The following is a 19,571-nucleotide window of genomic DNA, read 5'->3' as shown; positions in this document are numbered from 1 at the left end:
TGAACTATAAAGACTATCTACAATATTGCATGAAGACAGAAAATGTAGGAAAAAATGTTAAAAAGCAACTTCAATAGCTACAAGGGGTGAGAGTAAAACCTCAGGTTAAGGATAGGAAGCTGATCTGAGTCATGGGGTAGCCTAATGTTAAGAGGAGACTGGTGTTAGAAATAACGAGTAAAGGACAAAGGGTAAATTTTTTTTTTTTTTACAAAAAGGCATTGCAGAGGTGACACAAAAAGACCTCTGTTTAATTTAGGAAGCCAGAGGCTGCAAGCTGAGAAGAGAAGACCATAATTTGCCTGAGAAAAGCACGAGGATTTCACTACATCAGGTGCTGATACAGACTACAGAGGGTGAAACCATCTCCCTGAGAAAAGAACAGTTTCCCCCTGAAGCTCAGACACAACACATGGTTGCCTCTTGGTAACACCTGCGAATTGGAATTAAAAGGTTGAAGAATTGGCTTAAACAGCTTGTAGCTTTATAGTCATGCCTGTTAGAGCTGAGATCAGGCTGGTTATGAGGGCTCACATTGTGACACAGTGTGGTAAATTACATTACGCTCTCCATTACAGGAAACTGCTGATATGAATATGATTCCTGCTGTTTTAAAGCGGAAACTGAAACAGGCATATTTAGTGAATGCTGCCTTTTGTCAACATCCATTCACATGATTTTCCAGCATTGCGGCCGTCATGCTTATAAGTGATAGTGACAACAGCCTTAAGTGAAGTACAACCAGGGAACATGTTGGAATAAACTTTTGAATTATATTGCATAAGCAGTCTCAGAGTACCTCTGTTTGTAGGTTGTTTGTGTGTTTCCCCGCAAACACAGTTGCACTGTCTTTAAGCCAGCCCCTTGCCCCAAGTGTTTTACACAAATTATAGCACCCATAATGCATTGAGGCCACCCTGGCTTTCTATGATCAGTATGTGTTTATGTCTGCTTCTGCCTCTGGAGAGACGATGTGCCTATTTAGAACCTAATTTAGCATGCTTCATTCTGTGTTTCCATGCCAACCCCACTAGGTCAACCAATGAAAGGCTGCAAGTGTCTGGGGGAGGGGCTTAGAAGCATGAGTGCCTTAATGAGCACATGCACGGTATACATGCTAATAAGACATCCAGTTAATACTTCATACACATTTTAAAAGTGAATCATTGAGTTATAAAATTTTTTGTGTATCATAACAATGCTTTGCTGTAATTTTGAGGCATATTTTACACTATTACTTTCAGTGTGTTTAAAAAATGTGTATTTGCACTGACCTGGATGGAACCAGTCAAGCACAAAAAATGAACCAGTTCTTCAACATAACTAAGTATATTTACTCAAGTACTGTGTTAAAGTACAGTTTTGAGGTACTTGTACTTTACTTGAGTATTTTCCTTTTTAGTACTTTATACTTCCACCAATGTTATCAAAGTAGATGACACCCGACTAAAATTCTAATTATTGAATAAACTGTAAAAAAGCTCTGATGAGGAGATTTTACACCTCTTGCTTCTTCTGAATAAAGCTGCAGAAAACTGTCGACCGTGTTACAGAAAATATTGAATCTGAGTCATTTCAGATTCTATCCAGATATAGATAGAAATGGAGAATTAACACAAAATGTCACAGTGATGGTGGTATGGACTCTTAAATCAAAATAAAGAGGTTTGATAAAAATGTCTAGTTACACTGCTTGACGGGGGCATTGTGCAGCCCTATACAATAAGGCCATCGATTCCCATGGTGATACATTACAACAGTGTGGAAATAATGCTATGGTGCCCAGTATCCATGGGAAACCATACTATTATGCCATGTCGGGATTTATAAAGTTCCCTTTTAGTGCCACAGCAAGGAAAGAGTTCATGTATTCGTCCACTGTTTTACAGATTTTTACAGCCCTGTGAAATATCATGTTCATATTCAACAGACAAAATAAGTAACCATAACATTTCAGAGAAATCATTTATAATCCAAATTATTTATTCATGACACATGTCGAGTATAAAAACCTGTAGCATAGAGTCTACTAAAATCATACAAACTATCAAATATTAAATGTTCTCAAAATATATATATATATAAATGTGGAAATTTGTTTGGTTTCAAGGCTTGTGTATCTCATTCAGTGGATGACAGTTTAGGGATGAGATGTTTACCTGATGGATACATCAGTTTACTGAGAAGCATCCATCAAAGACAACAGCTCATCTGCAACACTGTCGGCTCTGCAGCCTGATCAGCACTCTGCAGGGCTGAGTGAACCAACACCGGTCCAGCACAAGACAAACAGCGAGCCCTGAAGTCTGTGAACCAAGCGCTGGTCACTCGACATTAAAGTGATCTTTCATTATCAAACACAGTCAGACTGGTGTAGATACTCAGTGAATATACAGATTAAATATATGGATTTAATAACACATTTAAGACAAAATTGTAAAAAATAATTTTGTGTTCCTCCTACACATGATGATTTGCTTTCAAAAAGCAAATCTTAAGCTTGGTATACATGTGCTGATAAATGTTCATATCTGATATATGAGCATTAGAAAATATGGATCATTGAGGCTGTGTTCTTTCAGTAACTGCTCATTTATTTAAGTGACTATGGACCAGCCAGCCTGAGCATTACGTCATTCCAGTGCAACCACTGTGCACGCACGACCTCTGCTGGTGAAAAAACATAATGAAATACTTTAGTATAAGGAACATGCGGGTGATGCAGCACATACAGCATCACTGCTGCACAATATGACCTCATTTTATCAGGTCAGCAGCCTCTACTATAGATAGAAAGAGCTAGTTGCACAGTGGTAGGTATGAAACATGGTACCATTGTGATTTGGGAACATTTTCTAATTTAATGAGTAGAATATTTGCCACTAATTACAAATAATTAATAATAATAAAATGTAAAAAAGTGCCTGTAATAATCTCTCAGTCACAAATTAAATTTCAATGTGTGAATAAAATCACGATTCAAAGCTCACTGGAATGAAAATGATGCAAACACAGATATATCTAGTTTTCAAGGAATACTAATGGTGGACATTCAGCCCTGCTTTAAATAAGCAGACAAGAGCAGCTTATGCTGGTAGTCTGGCAGCAGCAATCAAGATGCTTGAGTTAAAAATGTGACATAAAACTCACACAAAGTACATTGGAATATTAGTGACAATATAGAAATAATAAATCTGAGTTAACAAAAAAATGTGCATTGTAGCAACCACAAATACAGATGTGGTGATCTAATCTAGGAAAAGATCGCCAGGAAGTTGTGACCCACTGATACACTGATGTTCAAAGGAGCTAAATTTCAGTCTGACTAAGATGTGGAAATACTGAGAAGATGGAGTCAAAGAGGAAAAAAAGAGAAGGGAATGAAAGGAAGGAAGGAGATGAAACAGAGGTCGACCTACAACATGAACTTTGGTTTGAAAAGTGGGGACAAGAAAATTACAGAAGGCTGCAGTTTATAGAAAGCTGTTTGACAGATATGCATCTGTTATAGAGAAACTGCATCAGTGAGTACAGCATTTTGAAAGTGTAGCCGATCATTTAATAGCTTCCCTGATAGAGTTTTGACTGAATAAAAGCTAAACATGACTGGGAGAGTGTGAGACAAGCAGAGATTGGAAAATGTAACAGCTAAATTGTTGCAAGATTTTGTAATGATTCAGCCACTTATGCTACATAAACAAATAAAAAAATACACTACATAGCTTAATTATGAAACCTGTATATCAATTATTTTCATTTGTTATACATGATTACATCCTACATACATTAAAGTGTGCTTCTGAGCATGAATTGTCATTGTAGGCTACAAATACTACAAGTGTAAACAGAAGTAAATTTTTTGTTCACCTGATGAACATCCATCTCGGCTCTACACAACGTGTTTGATACGAGCAGAGTGCCGTAAATCCTCTCATGCTGTGACACAATGTTTACCAAAGAAATGTAGTGGTGTGGGCCCTGATCTGTTGGGATCAGTTACACCATGAAATGCATGTGTCCTTCAGCACCTGTAACAATAACGTCCATCCAGATACGCATGGCCTCGGGGGATGGAGCCACCATGTAGTAAACCCGATCGTGGGTCTTCACGCTGAATGTCAGCGAGGGGTTGGGGCTCTTGGGTGCGCCAGTGAATGTAATTTTGAGAAAAAAGTGAAATAATAGAGAATAAAGGGGGGAGGGGGGTGATGCACATGTGGGAGGGAGAAAGACAAATGGAGGGAGAGAAGCAGAAGATAAACAGATGTCAACATATTCAAATAAAATGACACATGTGTAGACGTTGCCACGTGGTAACAATCACAGACACGCACGCATGCACATAAATGGACTTACTTTGTGTGCATTCTTTAAATGGTCATAGTACACCTCTTCTATGGCTTGGAAGTAAATGACTCCTTTCATCTTGGTCTCATGTTTGTCTGCAGCGGAGAATATAAACAGAAATGTTAACGCTGTGATCAAAGCTCGTTCTCAGCGTCCTAAGTATCTCGGCATAGCTTTAAAATGACATCATGGTTGGAGTAACTCTGTCTCACATTTCAAACTGCACGTTTACAACAGAGAACTGAAAGGATGAAGTACTCGCCTGCAAAGTAGGTGAGTGTCCTGCGATTCTGGTCGAAGACAAACCAGCGTTTCTTCCATGTCTTTATCTTGCCACCCATTTTGACCAGGAAGCCTCGACAGGTTTTATCAGTGATGGCCAGATGGAAGCAGGCATCTGGGTTGTGTCCTGCTGCCTCAATGTGGCCGTGAAGATCAAAGTCGTCTTTCCTTACAGGGAGGTAGCGTGTCAACAGACGGGACTATGGAAACAAGCAATGAAATTAGATTACAGATGTAAACATTGTGATGCTGCTTTGTTCAAAAAGTATTCACATGAAGCTCATAGTGAAAAAAAAAAAAGATTTGAACCTCTTCTTGTCAGTTATTCTGATTACCTGTGATCTTTGTTTCTCCCTGAGCTTCACCTCTCTCTCTACAAGTTTCTGTCTCCTGCTTGTCTCCTCCTGCAGTCGTTTCTCCAGTTCCTCCCTTCTTCGCCGCTCCTCCACCAGAGCCTGTCTGCGCATCTCCATCTCACGCTCCTGCACATGCCACACAGAGTTAAGTACATCCATTATTAAACACACACGTCTATTTACAGTAAGTTTTGGTTAGGTTTGACACATTACCCGATGCTCGAGGAGTCTCTGCTTCTCAGCCTGGGCCTCTCGGAGTAAACGCTCCATCTCCTCAATCTTCGCCATATTGGAGGTACTAGCACTGACAGAAAATGGAACACACAAGAAGACTCAACTCATTTGTACAAATACCTCACTTAAAACAAGAATGACACTCAGTAGAGCACATATCTCCGTCATGTAAAGCTTTATTTACTTATTGTCTTTAATTCTTACACAGGACAGCTTTTATTACCTGTTGTGTGAAATGATGTTATCAGCATTATACAATTCATACAGCTGCATGAATTGTCCCATCGCTATGTTGCAGCTGCTGTTGTTATTGTGTAATTTTTATTAGTTGCATATTCAGTGAAATACTGATGTAGGCATTCCTAAATGCTGCTGCCGCCATATGCACTGTTACTTACTATTATAAATAAGTTCAACCTTGCGTTTAATGCGGATTCAGTATTTTTTTCCACCAGATCTGGATCTAGTGGCTCCAGATTATTATCTGTATTTGTACCAAATTGTACAAACTCGTAGATCTCAACACCATCAACGTGTCTGATTTTTTTTTTTTTTTACATCAAGATCAAAATATTATTTCCTGAGAAATTTAGGAAAATGTCAAACAAATGTTTAGGAAAGTGATAAAAAAATTCCTGGATCCACTCCTTTAACCGCATCTGCAACATAATCGAATGGGTTCTTCCCTGGTCCATGCCCCACCCCTCCACCAAGTTTGGTTGCAAAATGTTTCAGAATTTTTTGCGCAATCCTTCTGACAAATAAACAAACAAACCAACCAACAAACAGACAAGAGTGGAAACATAACCTCTCTGGCGGAGGTCATGAATATATAGATAGTTTAGTTTCAGGTCTTTGTTTAAATTTGCAGGAAAAAGGGTGACTCTTATATCACTGTGAGGTAGGACTTCCCTAACAAATCATGAGCCCGCTTAAACATGACAAAGTGCCAGCATCGCCATGAACACCATCACAAAGGCTGCACTTGCTAATGTATATGTAACCGTCTGTGTAAGAGGATGAAGAGCTTGACATCATGACATCATGTGAACATTTGTCTCTCACAGGACTGTGAATTACAGCCAAAAACATTTCCTCTTTCTGCTCGCTCTTCTGTCCTAAATGTCTTCCTCAGCCTTTTTCCTCTCATTTCTTTTGTCTGTCTCACTTCTTTTCAAAAAGTACAATTCACCATCATCTAATTCACAAATATTCGCTGTCTAAACTCTTCAGTGTGACCATTCATCTGTTTATCATCGTGGTTCGTCTCTAACCTGGAGATGTTGTCCGGGGAGCAGGCGGAGAAGCTGGTCTCCAGGCTGTCAGAGCTGTCCACACTGACGGTATCCGAGGCTTGGCTGTTGTCCGGGTAGGAGAAGGAGTCCAGGAACACGTTGGGCTCTGACACCATCCTGCTGCAGAAATCACTTCTTCTCTGTCTGTCTTCATTCATGTGTGCATGGCTGTTGCCTGCTAACAAAAGAAAAATATTACAGCAACAAAGTGGAAATACCCTCAGTATGCATGATCTAATGTCATGTAAGTACCAAATCACAAAAATAGAGCTGCAATTCATTAACTAGTTGGCCAAGCATCTTGTAATCATAATTTTATATAATCTGTTTGCAGCAACAGGGCCAAGTAACAGCAATCCATCAAGCTGGAGAAGGATACAGGCATTTAATTCTTAATTCACGCTCTACTGTATGAAGCAGAGTAGTTTCTCAATCTTTTCCTTCAATCTTCAGAAAAGACTTTGTGATTGCGTACAAAAGAAGACTTAAAGAAAACTTAAATTTTTTAAATTCAAATGCTATATTAAAAAAAATGCTTTTCTTGAGTGATCAATTCTGATGACTTTAAATCCTCACAAAAAAACAAACTAATTGGACCTATCAAATGAAATATACTGCCATTTCCAATAGAGATATTTTCCATGTGCTACTTGTTTTGAGCATGCTGTGCAAACAAAAAATTTGCCTCAAAATAAAAAATTTCTATCTTGTATAAATTGCAGTACTTCTGTTGAGATGTTCCACTTGGACTAAATGTAGCTCACTTTGTGCAGTGCCACAGATTATGTCATCACCACGGCATCACCTGTCCGGATACATGCATACAGCCTGAGGTGACGCAGACAAGATGCAACAGTCTGGTACTCACTCTTGGGCAGGCGACGGGTGTTCAGGTCCCGGGTGGAGAAGCTGAAGCCTTGTGGGATGACGCTGCCACAGCTGGAGCTTTGGGACAGAGGCAGATGAGCCTGGGGAGGAATACAGGAGCACCCCTGGTGGTCAGGACCAGGCTCTACAACCTTCACACAACTACAAAACTTTCTCACTAGCAAAGTACTCCATGAGCTGGATGGGTGTTGCAAGACTAACTGAGAATTCCTGCTTGGGTGGACCGTCCTCTAGGGACAAAAAAGTTCAAATGTTTCTGGATGGAAATAATGAGGTAATGAAATCCCCTGCTCTGCAGTCCAGGATCAGTATGTGCACCATTACAGTGGCAAGAAAAATGTAAGTGAACCCTTTGGAATTACTTCCATTTATGTGTCGATTCTCCCTAAAATATGTTCAGATCTTCATCCAAGTTCAAATAATGAACAAACGCAATCTAATTTAACTAATATCTCACAAATCATACTGAATACAGAATTCAAACATTCACATTGGAAAAAGTATGTGAATCCCTCAGTTAATGACATCAACAAAAGCTAATCAATGAAACAGGATTGGTGGTGTGGGTTAGAGCTACTATGACTTATAAAAAAACACTTCACAAGAAAGATCTCAGAAGACTTGCATAAAGCTGAAATGGTGACAACGTCATTTCAAAGAGTTTAGATACTCATCAGTCCACAGTCAGACACACTGTCAATACATGAAGATAATTTAGTTACAACTCTCTCTAGAAGTGGGTGTCCAGCTAAGATGACTCCAGAGTCACAAAACAGAATGATCAGTAATGTAACAAAGAACCTCAAAGTAACAGCTAAAGGAATCATTGGAGCTGGTTAACATCTTTGAAAAAAGTAAAAACCTTGGGAGGGAGCGTTCGTCCCAAGGATCTGCCGTAAGAGTTGGGGAGCTGCTGGCTCCTCTTATGAGGTAGGCTGTCACTCGGGTGGGAAGAGTTTTCTTTGCTGCTTCTTCTCCTTTCCTTCAGAGAGTGCAAGTGCTGCAGTGATCACAGAGATCAGAGGAATCACAAAGGATAAAAATAACAGGATATCTCCTCAGAGACACTGAAACTTTGGTTCATCCACTGTCTGATGTGCTTTGCTTAAAGACACAGGGGAACTCTGCTGCTGGATATAGTATTAGATACATAGATGTATAAGATATATAGTACTATCGTAACTGTAACTGGCTCCTACCTCTTTGATGGCTACAGGGATGTTCGTGAAGGTCTGCCCCTCAGACAACTCTGCATATTTTCCTTCCAAAGACACCAGTTTGTCTCTCTCCTGTAGACATCACGATAGGATCCTCAAGTAAATAAAATCAAATATTTATAATATCAGCATGCAAAAAAATCTCTTACCTTCTGCAGCATGACAAGCAAATTGTTCTTTTCTCTCTGGAAATTCTCTCTTTCTTGCTGAGCCTGTAAGGTGATCTGTGAGGACTGTTTCTTCAGTGTCATGAGTCTTTCCTTTGAGAACAGGACAGCACAGTCTCACTGCACAATATTTGGAAACTCTCACAAAGTATGAAGCAAAGTAATGTTGTGACATTAGCAGATACTGCAGAGGTGTTTTATTTTGAAGCAATGAAACATCCTCGCCCTGTTTCTGCCCTCTCTCTGGGGTTTTACCCTCGACTTCAGAAGTCACTTCATTCTTCAGGCCTTAGATATTGCTATTGCATGCTTACCATTGCTGGTATTGCTGTTTCTTGTTATTAGTTCATGCTTTGCGTTGCAAATCTCACAATTTGCAGCTTTATTTTCATGCACAACCTGCAGTCAGATTAATGACAACAAACCAGAATGTAAAAAAAGAAAGAAAAAGAAAATTTTAAATGATCACTACAAAAATGTTCAAATGAAAATTCTGATAAATTCTGTTTTGTTTTTTTTTTTAATAAAAAAATGGTGCTTCTTTTTGTCTGTGTCACTGAACATGCACTGAAGAGTCCACTCTAATACTAAAGAGCTACTGTAGCTAAACTATGAAACAGTACACACTTCAAATCCTGTCAAAATTTGGTTTGGTTACTTCATTGACATGGTTTACGTGCACACCCACAGTTGTATTTGTACTGTATATCCCTGTGGGTGATAATTAGACATTTTACAGTCATGCAGTGCCAGCATTAACTGCATTTGTTATACATGCACTACAAGCTCCATGCACATTCATAAAACCTCACTCGCTGTACCTTGCGTGTGACAGTAAGACGCTGGCACTCTGCGATTTCTCGCAGCAGCTCTTGGCTCTGATTCTCTTTTTCCTCGTCCTGATTAATTTCTCTCTCCAGCTTCTGAAACTCCAAATCCTCCAAACTTTTTGTCTGCTCCTTAGCTTCCTGAGAGACGCCACAGACACACACACACAACACCTCAGTGACAAAGTAGAAGAACATAAATAAATGAGAAATTTTCAGTATTTAACACTAATTAACATTCAGGATTTAAGCATCTGACTGGCCATCTTCTTCAGCGTGTTATAGAATAGATGCTATTTATGTAACACTGCATGTCCTTCCAAGTGATGTGAGGTTTCAGGTGATTTTACTTTTCCAAATTGGAGTCAGATGTACAAATTCTTTTTTCTTTTTTTTTTTACACATGGCAACTACAGTATTTGGACCTCTTCCCAAATGCGGGTCCAAGGGATACCAGGGCTAAAACAGAAGTTGTGAATGACAAGAATGACATGTTGTGAGACAACACATAAAGGAAGGGATCCAGATTTACAGAGAACAAGGTCAAGAACGATGATAGAGGTAATAGAGAAAGATGATTGAGGAGTCTTGGGAAAGTCAAATAAATAAATGCAGAAAGACATCCTTTCAATCACTTTGTTTGGAGATGCCTTTAAATTTAGTTTCTGTTGGACATTTGGACACTTTTACAGTTATGGTGGGGGTCTTTTAGAAGTTGTTATAAGCTGCTTTGCAGATCTCATTTGTGATGACCTCCCTGAGTCTGGGGTTTTAAGCATTTCCTTCATGAAACATAATTTGTTTGTTTTGTTTTAAAGGATAAGCAACTGAAGCCATTTTAGAGGAAGCTTTAGTTGAACTGAACTGATCCCTGAGAGTTGGTATGAGTGTCTGTGGCCCCAATTCTTGATGACAGCATTCCCCTTAATTATCTCTGACCAATGCGAGCCGAATTACAAATGGAGATGCGAGGTAATCTCAAATTGTTGGCTTTGTCTGCCTAAAACCCGTCCCCAAAAATTCATTCATGGCTTGTAATTTTTGGTCATTTTTACCTGTGACTTCTCAGTGTGGCTCGTCTTCTCAATGCTATGAATCTTTTCCTTGAGTTGGTCCAGAAGCTCCTTTTCCCTCTGCAGCTGGCCCATCTCGGACTCCTGCTCCCCTTCCAGCAGAGCACACTCCACCTCCATCTGCAGGAAACAGAAGCACAGATTAGTAAACCCGGATTGATTTTATTCAGAGCATTTACTGCATTTCTGATTTCTGATGGCTGCAACTCCATGGCGAATCAAGCAGCTCACTTCCTCAGCTTTTACTGTGGTGAGCTGGAGGAACACACCACTCTTAAGGGATCAATAATCCATTCGTTTATCTGACAGCAAAAAAAGAACAAACACTGCCAGGCTGTTCAGTTGTGTTTATGTACTGTACTCTGTTGTCTACCTCTCGGACAGACTCCTCCATCTGGTTGTCCAGGTCTTTGATCTTCTGCTCCAGCTCCTCTATGTTGTTCAGAACTTGAATCCTCTCTTCTTCTATATGCGTTACTTCCTGTTTCAGCTGCACACTCTCCAAGGCCTGTAGTGACATCAGGAATTCATATAAATGCTTTGCCTTACAGGAGACTTAGCGTTACACAGATCTAACTACGCAAAAATCCCTATTGGCAGTCGCATCTTTTGGTGATTGTATGTTCAATCAAAATCAACAACAAGTTTATAACATGAAAAACTTTTCAAGTTTTCTTGAATAAAGTGCCGTGTGTTGTTAAAATAATTTGCCAGCCAGTCGATTGTCAAATAAGACGACAGCAGCTGCTGTTCTAACTCATCCAAAGCTGGATCAGTGACAACAGGATTCTTTTCTGCTTGGTGTAATGGAAATCTCTCCAATCGCACTCCAGTCACTGCCAGTCACGCCAAAGCACTCCCACGTTTTGCACCATCTACCAGCATCCAGCAAACATTCATTCATACTCATATGTGGCAGCATTGAAGAGATCCTTTAAACTCAGGTATTCTTCTTTAAAGGAGCAAAGAGGATTTTTCGGAGGCTCATGTGGCCAGCAGGGTTAGGATTTATAGCTTCCCAGACGGGTTGTGAGCTCTCTGTCTTCCTGCAAGCTCTGCTCTTAGGAATGCAAGAGATGCGATGGAGGGTATCTGGAGCCTGTAAACCTTTGTCACAACTGACACGCTGAAGAAATGATGGTCCTAACTAGGAAATTTAATTTCCATAAACTTTGGGTGTGTTTGAGAATTGTATCTTTTTTTTCATTTTCAGAGGGTCTTCCATACATTAAGCCTCAGTATCGAGTTCAAAACATCTGGAAAAACGCATGTCTTAGCTATGCATTGACACTAACATTCTTCCACTCACACTCTCTCTCACACACACACACACACACACACACACACACACACACACACACACACGCACGCGCACGCACACACACACATACACACACTAATTCTCTGTGGGATAAAGTCATTTCCTGTTCCCCCCTCCTTGAAGAGTTTCAATGGTTGAGTGCTGAAAGAAAACTAGGACTTCTTCATTAAAACCAGACACACCATTAGCTTGTTACTGCTGTAGTGGGGGAAAAAAAGATTTTTTACAGATTTTACAGAGACAGTAACTCAGCGGCACTAGGACTGAGACGGTGCAGGAGGAAGCTGGAATCACAGTATTAAATTATTTTAATATTTTTGGTATGTTTATATTTGTAAATCAAACATGTTCATTCATTTCTCAGTGTGTGAGGCAAGGCTCCCCACTGTAATGCATTCAAAATGTTGATGAGAGAACAGATGAGGTCGAATTGTAGTAACATCAAAGCTGTGAGGAGGTCTTGTGAAACTGTGATTTCCCTGTTTATGTGTCTGAACAACCCACATAAACAGGAAATGTGCTAATTGCAAGTTACACACACTTAACAGCACAATGATTTTGAGGAATCTACCTCAATCGAGTGTTTATGTGTTGAATAATGCTGTGGAAGGTACACACAGTATGCAACCATCATGCCATGGATGAGCCATCAGTGTATGACTCAGAGCTGCAAAAAAGCTTCATGCGACACATGACACCACTTTTCATCTACACAAATTCAGTTTGGGCCAAATATAAGACAAAATTCATCATGGTGTATAGGATGATTAGGTTTTTTTGGACAACATTAACCCCTTCAACCCTGACAACCCTTAAAATTTAGGGGAAAAATGTCTGCACCAATATATATATATATATATAAGTTGTAAACATTTTAGACCCGATAAAGATTCTTCTCCCACATACTGACACATTTATTTATGCTAAAAACTTTGTAATCTTTGTAATCTAGAGTTTAAAATGAAGTTTTGTGGCAATATGGAAAGGGGAATGAAAATTAACCTAGAAATGGAAAGAATTTACTCTGATATTACAGCAGGTAAACAAACAAAGATAAACAAGCGATCAGCAGTCAGATAAACTGCATTCCACAGCAGGGGTGGGACCCATTAGTTCTTCACCACAGCTGGGTCTTCTCTTCATGTACTTAAACACTCACTCTGTAGCAGGAAGTAACTGAGAGAAGTCAAGGACATGATGTGGATAGACTTGGGGCAGATACTCAAAAGGTTCAGTCCAGGTAGTGCAATACTTCATGTTCTACAGCCAGACACATGATTTAACTATGTCCAGCAAAATTAAAACACCATAGCCACGCATTAAATATCCACTTATCAATATCTTTATAGTAAGAGTGAATAAAATGATTATCAATACTGTGAAAGGGGCTGTTTGCAATGACAAATCCACAGACAAGAAACCTTTTTCACAGTTCTTCTTCACATATCACAGTAGAAAAAGCACATGGTGGCTCACTGTAACACAAGCTGGGTCCGAAATCATTCCCTCATTCACCATCTCACTCACTATTCCCTAAACAATAGTCACGCAGTAGTTTCATCTACAGTGAGCAGTGAACAGTAATTTTCCACATTTATAAAATGCAGCACATAGCATTGTGAGATTGTTATCAGAAAGTACCAGTTGCTGCTCCATTGTGAGAATTTGTGAGGGTGCTACGTAGGCGAGTGGACAAATTGCTTTTTTCATTGCTTACTGGGACACCTGAATAGAACAGAGCCATCGTTACTGTTATTAATAACATCTGTGCTTCTCCTGCTGTGACAGGTCAAAAGCAACTAGTTAAGTTAGCAACTGCTCGCTAGTGTACAGTACACAGTGGAGTGTTTAACAGCTAAACACTCAGATATTTTTGTCAAAGGTTGGTGGATATAGGTGTGGGAACAGCGATAAAAAACAGAGTGAATATTACATTCGTCAAGTGGCCAAACAAAAGACTTCAGATGAAGCTCATGTTGCTCTCTATCTGCTGGCAACTGTTTGCTAACACGTTAGCTAATAAATATGTCAGCACTGTGGGTGTGTCATGTTAGCTTGTCGTGGTGTTCTTCTGTCCCAACCCAAAAAATTGATTAATGCCTCTCTAGCCATTACTCTGTTTTAAAATGTATTAGCCAATTTACAATACATAGACTCTAATATACAATATTAATATACTGATATCTGTATTCAGAATTTACTAGCTTATATAGTACTTGAAATAAAGACATACAGACAACTTAAAATGTAATTCTGTGTGATTGAGAATTAGTGATTCATGATTGGGGGCTATATAAAAACATTTACTTGACTTGTTTACCCATTTCTAACAAAATCCTCCCCATTCTTTACAATTTGTCATTATTCAATTTCATCCTCCTGGCCCAATGCTTATGAGGCATGGTGAAACTTACTTTGACTCTATGTTGGGTGGAGGGTGAGGGGGCGCTGCTGTTCAGGCTGATAGCTGGTGAATGGGACCTCGGCTCTCTGTAGCCGCCCTGCTGACGCTGGTTAACTTGCTGCTCATCAGAGAGTTGGAAATCTCTGGCTTTGGCCCCAAAGCAGCCGTCTGGAGCAGGGCTGCCAGGAGAGTCAGAGAACACTGACTCATCATCTGACACCTGCAATTTCTCCAACTCCTTATTGATCTTCTGCAGGTCAGAAACAGCTGAACCCGCTGGCTCTCTTTCCACCTGACCCAACTCAGTGCATAGGTTCAAAATGGTCTCCAGGCGCTGGCATTCCTGCAGACAAGGGATTCATAATTACTCTTTGAACCATAAATTAGTTATTTTACTGTTAACTTTCATATTTTCAAATAAGGTTTTAAAAAACTGTTAAATTTATATAAAAGTGGACAAACCATGGTCAAAAAGAAACTCACCAATCTCTGCACTTTCTGCTCCCTGAGTCGCTCATCTCTCTGGTGCTGGTGGTAGTCTCTCAGCTCCTCCTTGCCATTCAAAGAGCTGATGCTGCCGACTCTCTGTCCTGGACTCAACCCGCCCTTCCCAAAGGACAACCTCCTCTCTCCGAAGCCCAGATCTAAGCCTGTCCCATCGAGCTCTACACCCAGAGAGCTTAGAGAGGCCAGACTGGCCCTCCTGGGAGTGCTGGGCATGCTGGCTGGTACAGTAACATCTGGTGGCTGCTCCAGAGATGAGAGGCTGCGCCGCGGCCCTGCTGACCCCACTCCTCTGTGGGAACCCATAGAGTGGCGTGATGGGAGCGACAGAGCAGGGGGGTCTGCTGTGTTGTGAAGCCGTGGCAGAGAACGGCTATGCATCCCCAAGCTGTTGAGGGAGCCAGTGGAGTATTTCCTCTGCCGGGAGTCTCCTCCAGCTTTGCCCTGAGAGTAGAGCCTGCGGCCCATGCGAGGGCTGGACGGCACGCTGGCTGCTCCACTTTTGACCCTGGGAGAACGAGGTAGGGGCTCCCCATAAGAGGAGAGCAGAGAGCTTCCATCTACTGCATTAGAGAGGAGCAGACTGTCCTGTGACTGGTGGCGAGAGTGGGAATGACGGAGCAAGCCATTAGGGCTCAGCTGGCGTTCACCCTGGCGAGGTGATGGAGGCACGCTGCTGCTGGTCATGTAGAAGTTTCTAGAGGCAGACGGAGGGCGATCTGTATTACTGAGGATGGATAGTGTCCTGGTGGATTGGGGTCCAACAGGTGAGGGCACGCTGAGGTACTTGCGGCTGCACTCAGCTGCCCTCAGGCTGGCCTCCAGAGCACTCTTCCTGCGCTGCAGCGTCTCCATCAGATCCTGTAACTCTGCCTTGGAGCGGGAGCCTCTCAGCAAAGTCCCGCCCACTGAGCCACTGCTGCTGTGCTCAATCTTCACACAGTCTGTAGAGGACAGAAAGTTGACAGAGCATGACATCCTGTCTCTCTTTGGACTATATAACAGACTCAGGTTTAATGTAACTTCTTTAATAAGCACCAGCTCAGCAAAGAGAAGTGCTGTCACACATGTGCTGAGTAAGGGGGAGGAGGGGGGGAAACCAGTGAAGAATGTACGCTCATACAGTTCTCAGCCCAATACAAACATGGGCTCAATCAGTGGTTAGGCTTCTTCTAAAAATGGAAGAATGCTGGTGGACCAAGACAAGCCAGAATGCATCATAGTCTCGACTGCAAAAAAAAAAAGCCTGAGGACATCCAAATATCTTGGCAAGCAGTGTGAGCACGGTGCCCTGAGTCATGGGTGACTGGACAGTGAATAAATATATAATTACAGAGTTCATGTGATACTACAGAATGCCCACCTCCATTGGCATAAAAATCTCCCCCACAAATTCATTCTGCACCTTCAAATGGCAAAGTTTGCTGGGCTGAATAAAACTCTTTTTTATTATTAATTAAGACCTAGACCATCATTTAAAATTGTGACAAGGAATAAAGCTGGTACATTCCTCTGTAATGCGACTGTGCTTCTCAGTTTGAGCTAAAATTCTCTGCATTTTGTGCCTTTTTCTTTCTGCTGATCATTATTCAAAACATAGGTCAGAAGTCTGTTCCAAGCCTGTTCTGGCTTCCAGATTAAGGAAGTTATTCAAATAACTCAATAAACCAACACAAAATGAATCCAGGCTTACATGATGCTGGTCAGCATAAATGATCTGAGTTTACTGTCATTTAGCTGTCTGTTCTTTGAACAAAGGTGGAGGATAGATTTAATTCAAGGGCCATCTAATCAAATATTAGACGAGGAACATATAAACTAGATCAATGCTGAATTGCACAATCAAAGTGATCAGTATCAAAAATAAATCAAAATATCATCTCAATATAATATCAACAAAAAATAGTTCTTGAATGTTGTCTTACCTGAGCCGTAGCCCAGTGTGGAGACCACACTCCTCTGAGGAAGCATGCTGTTCATCACACTGACCTCCTTCTCTGGTTCAGTCTGAGGACGCAGGATTCAGCTGTGTGCTTTGTTCCCTGAGAAGAAGAAAGGGAAGGGAATCAGAATTATACCTTGTATAAAACAGATTCATCCTAATGTTACCCAGTGGCATACAAATATGAACTGTATGTAACCATAAGTTCAACTTTCCTTCCTGACACCCTGCAATAGCATTCCTGCAAAATTATAGTAGCATCTTCCAATCAAACAAGAGCAATGCAGACATCACAGGAAGTTGAGTCCATGCCTTGTGGCCCTTCAACTTATCCCTCAAAACTCAAAACAACAATGCCTCAATTCAAGCAGATATTTCAGATGTGCATATTTAAATGGAAAGAAGAAAAAAAACTTTCCTAAAGACTGAGTAGGAAAACAGATCCAGAGGAAAGTTTTTTATGCCCTGCTCTGTGTTACCAATAAAAATCCAGTCTTAAAACTCAGCCATAATCAATCTTTTAGCCCCAAACTCATGAGCAGACCTTGAAAGTATTCCCTCAGAGCCCCAGACTCATTGAAGAAAAGTTAGAGGTTAGGGCCGGATAACTGCTTGAGGACCTGACATGTCCTGTAGCTCATGCTAAAATTATTAGTCCTCTGACAGAAGAGTGATTACAGTTTTAAACAATAACACAAAACAATTATTAGTATATTAGTAAATATTAAAATACAAAATATTTGCAGATTACAGCTTCACAGTTTCAGTTGTTGCTTCCTTTTCATGATATTATATTATTTTAATTGAAATACTTTGGACTTTTTGACTGTTTGTCAGACAAAGTGGGAAATTTTAATTAATTAAATTACATATTTCTTGATTAATTGAGTAATTGATTATTCAACTCATCAAAAAGACAACTAATAGAATGATTGATTATAAAAACAGTGCTAGCAGTGTTCAACCACCAGTTTTTCCAGTGAAGATGTTGAGTGTCCAACAACAGAAAGAGAAAGTCTTACTCTCTACTCAAGGAAAAAAAAAACAATGACAGCTAAAAGAAATAAATACAGCAAATAAAACTAAGAAATACATCTTCAGGTGCACATACCTAACGTCATAACTCCCCTGAATGAGGACATTGAAGGTTCCAGAGTTGCAATAGAGGGATTTAAAAAGTCAGACGTTACAGTTTCCTGAATCCACAGACAGCACACACACACACACACACACACACACACACACGCACGCATTCGCACACACACACACACCACAGAGAACGACAGAGATGGCCGATCCAAGATTCTCTGGTGCTGCTGTCTGGAGAGAGGGCCTACAGGAAGTAGGGTATCCTTTTACAGTCACACAATCAATCAGCATGAGTTCATTCTCCAGAGCTCTCGAGAAAAGAGGGGCAAACCCCCCCCCAAGATCATGTCAGGAGCAAGAGTTTTTACTGCATCAGCCAGACTATAGGCCGGCAGGGTAGTAAGATCATAAACACACAGCGAGATGTAAACAGGTTGAGGAATGGTAACACTCTGCAGATAAATTCTTTCACGTTGCATGAGGTTCAAGCTGATGCTGGTCACTCATTATTTCCATGAGAAGAAATTAATTCAGAAAGGAAACCACAGAGGTTAGAAAAGGTAAAATCAATTAGGGTTGCAACTAATGATTATTTTCATTTTGGATTAATCTTCTGGTTCCTTTCTTAATTAATCTGTTGGTCTCTAAGACACCAGAAAGAAGTTTGAACAATTTGTTACTAACTTACTTTCAGCTCTAAAATCACTGTACTGCTTTTACTATGTTCTGATTCAGCACCAGATACCAACCACTTATACACATTCAATCATATGCATGCTGTACACACAAACACACACACGAGGTTGTAATCAACAGTTTGAAGACTTGCTCATAACCAGTGATGGCTTTTTACTTAAATGGTTGTGTTTGCGGGCATGTTGAGTCAGTGGAGATCACAGCGTCTTATCCTCCTAACAAAATTCAATCTCTTGGCTCTTAACCTCGACACATTTACATTTGCCTGAGATACAAAGAAAAAAAAACCCCATAAAACTTTCAATTGATTTTTCCTGCCATTTCTGTAGTTGTGTATTTCATTCAGTACTTACCTAAGCGTTACTGCTGCTGTAAACTCTGACAGTGCTGCAAGTTTAACGAGACGCGGCCGTGTGATTTTTCCCGGAGCATCACCGATTGTATCGATCAGGAAACTGATGAATTGATCTGAGAGCGACTAACACACACATAGTTGTGCCGGTTTTTTTTTTTTCTTTTTTGGGGGGGGGGGCATATGTCTGTAACTGTTGAAGCTCAAGTCCTCCGCTCCCTCTGTATGAAACTGCAGAGTAAAGTCTTCCCATGACAAAGGATCAGGCAGGAGACCCCACTCCCCTCCCCTCCACTCCCACCTCAACTCCCTGCTCAGACTGTCCTCCTCCCTCAGGAGAGAGAGAGAGAGAGAGAGAGAGAGTGTGTGTGTTTACTTTTCGGCATCAGGAGCGGCTGCTGCCCCTCACCGGTCAGGCACAGAATTGCTGTTATGTAAAGAAGCAAAAAGACAAGAAGGGAGAAATGATGGAAGCATCATCACTTTATTATCTTTAATTGTGTCCATCAGTTTGTTTAATCCCTTCTGACTCCAGACGTTTGATTTCCCCCTGGCAGATGATTCAGACATCTGACCT

The 19,571-nt window shown here is 40.7% G+C and overlaps 1 protein-coding gene across 2 annotated transcripts; it reads right to left on the bottom strand.

Moving 5' to 3' along the window:
• Window positions 1-1,962: 1,962 nt before the first annotated feature.
• Window positions 1,963-19,274, bottom strand: phldb2a (pleckstrin homology-like domain, family B, member 2a). Of its 2 annotated transcripts, none has more exons than XM_023421491.2 (17): window positions 18,996-19,274; window positions 16,841-16,957; window positions 14,895-15,859; window positions 14,422-14,754; window positions 11,060-11,194; window positions 10,669-10,806; window positions 9,608-9,754; window positions 8,769-8,879; window positions 8,602-8,691; window positions 8,265-8,402; window positions 7,383-7,482; window positions 6,494-6,692; window positions 5,199-5,289; window positions 4,965-5,111; window positions 4,610-4,829; window positions 4,357-4,442; window positions 1,963-4,137 (listed from the first exon to the last, which is right to left on the bottom strand). In XM_023421491.2, the coding sequence occupies exons 2-17, from the start codon at window positions 16,893-16,895 to the stop codon at window positions 3,997-3,999; spliced, it is 3,096 nt and encodes a 1,031-aa protein (XP_023277259.1). In that variant the 5' UTR covers window positions 16,896-16,957; window positions 18,996-19,274; the 3' UTR covers window positions 1,963-3,996. The 2 variants fall into 2 exon arrangements, with proteins under 2 accessions (XP_023277259.1, XP_023277261.1); XM_023421493.2 differs by having other exon boundaries at window positions 6,494-6,689.
• Window positions 19,275-19,571: the final 297 nt, after the last annotated feature.

Source organism: Seriola lalandi, unplaced genomic scaffold (assembly GCF_002814215.2).
Source record: "Seriola lalandi dorsalis isolate HSWRI2012SDOR001 ecotype SW California unplaced genomic scaffold, Sedor1 jcf7180002054672, whole genome shotgun sequence".
Lineage (NCBI taxonomy): Eukaryota > Metazoa > Chordata > Actinopteri > Carangiformes > Carangidae > Seriola > Seriola lalandi.
The sequence above is the reverse complement of the archived record's forward strand: the minus strand, read 5'-3'. Positions and strand labels throughout refer to the sequence as shown.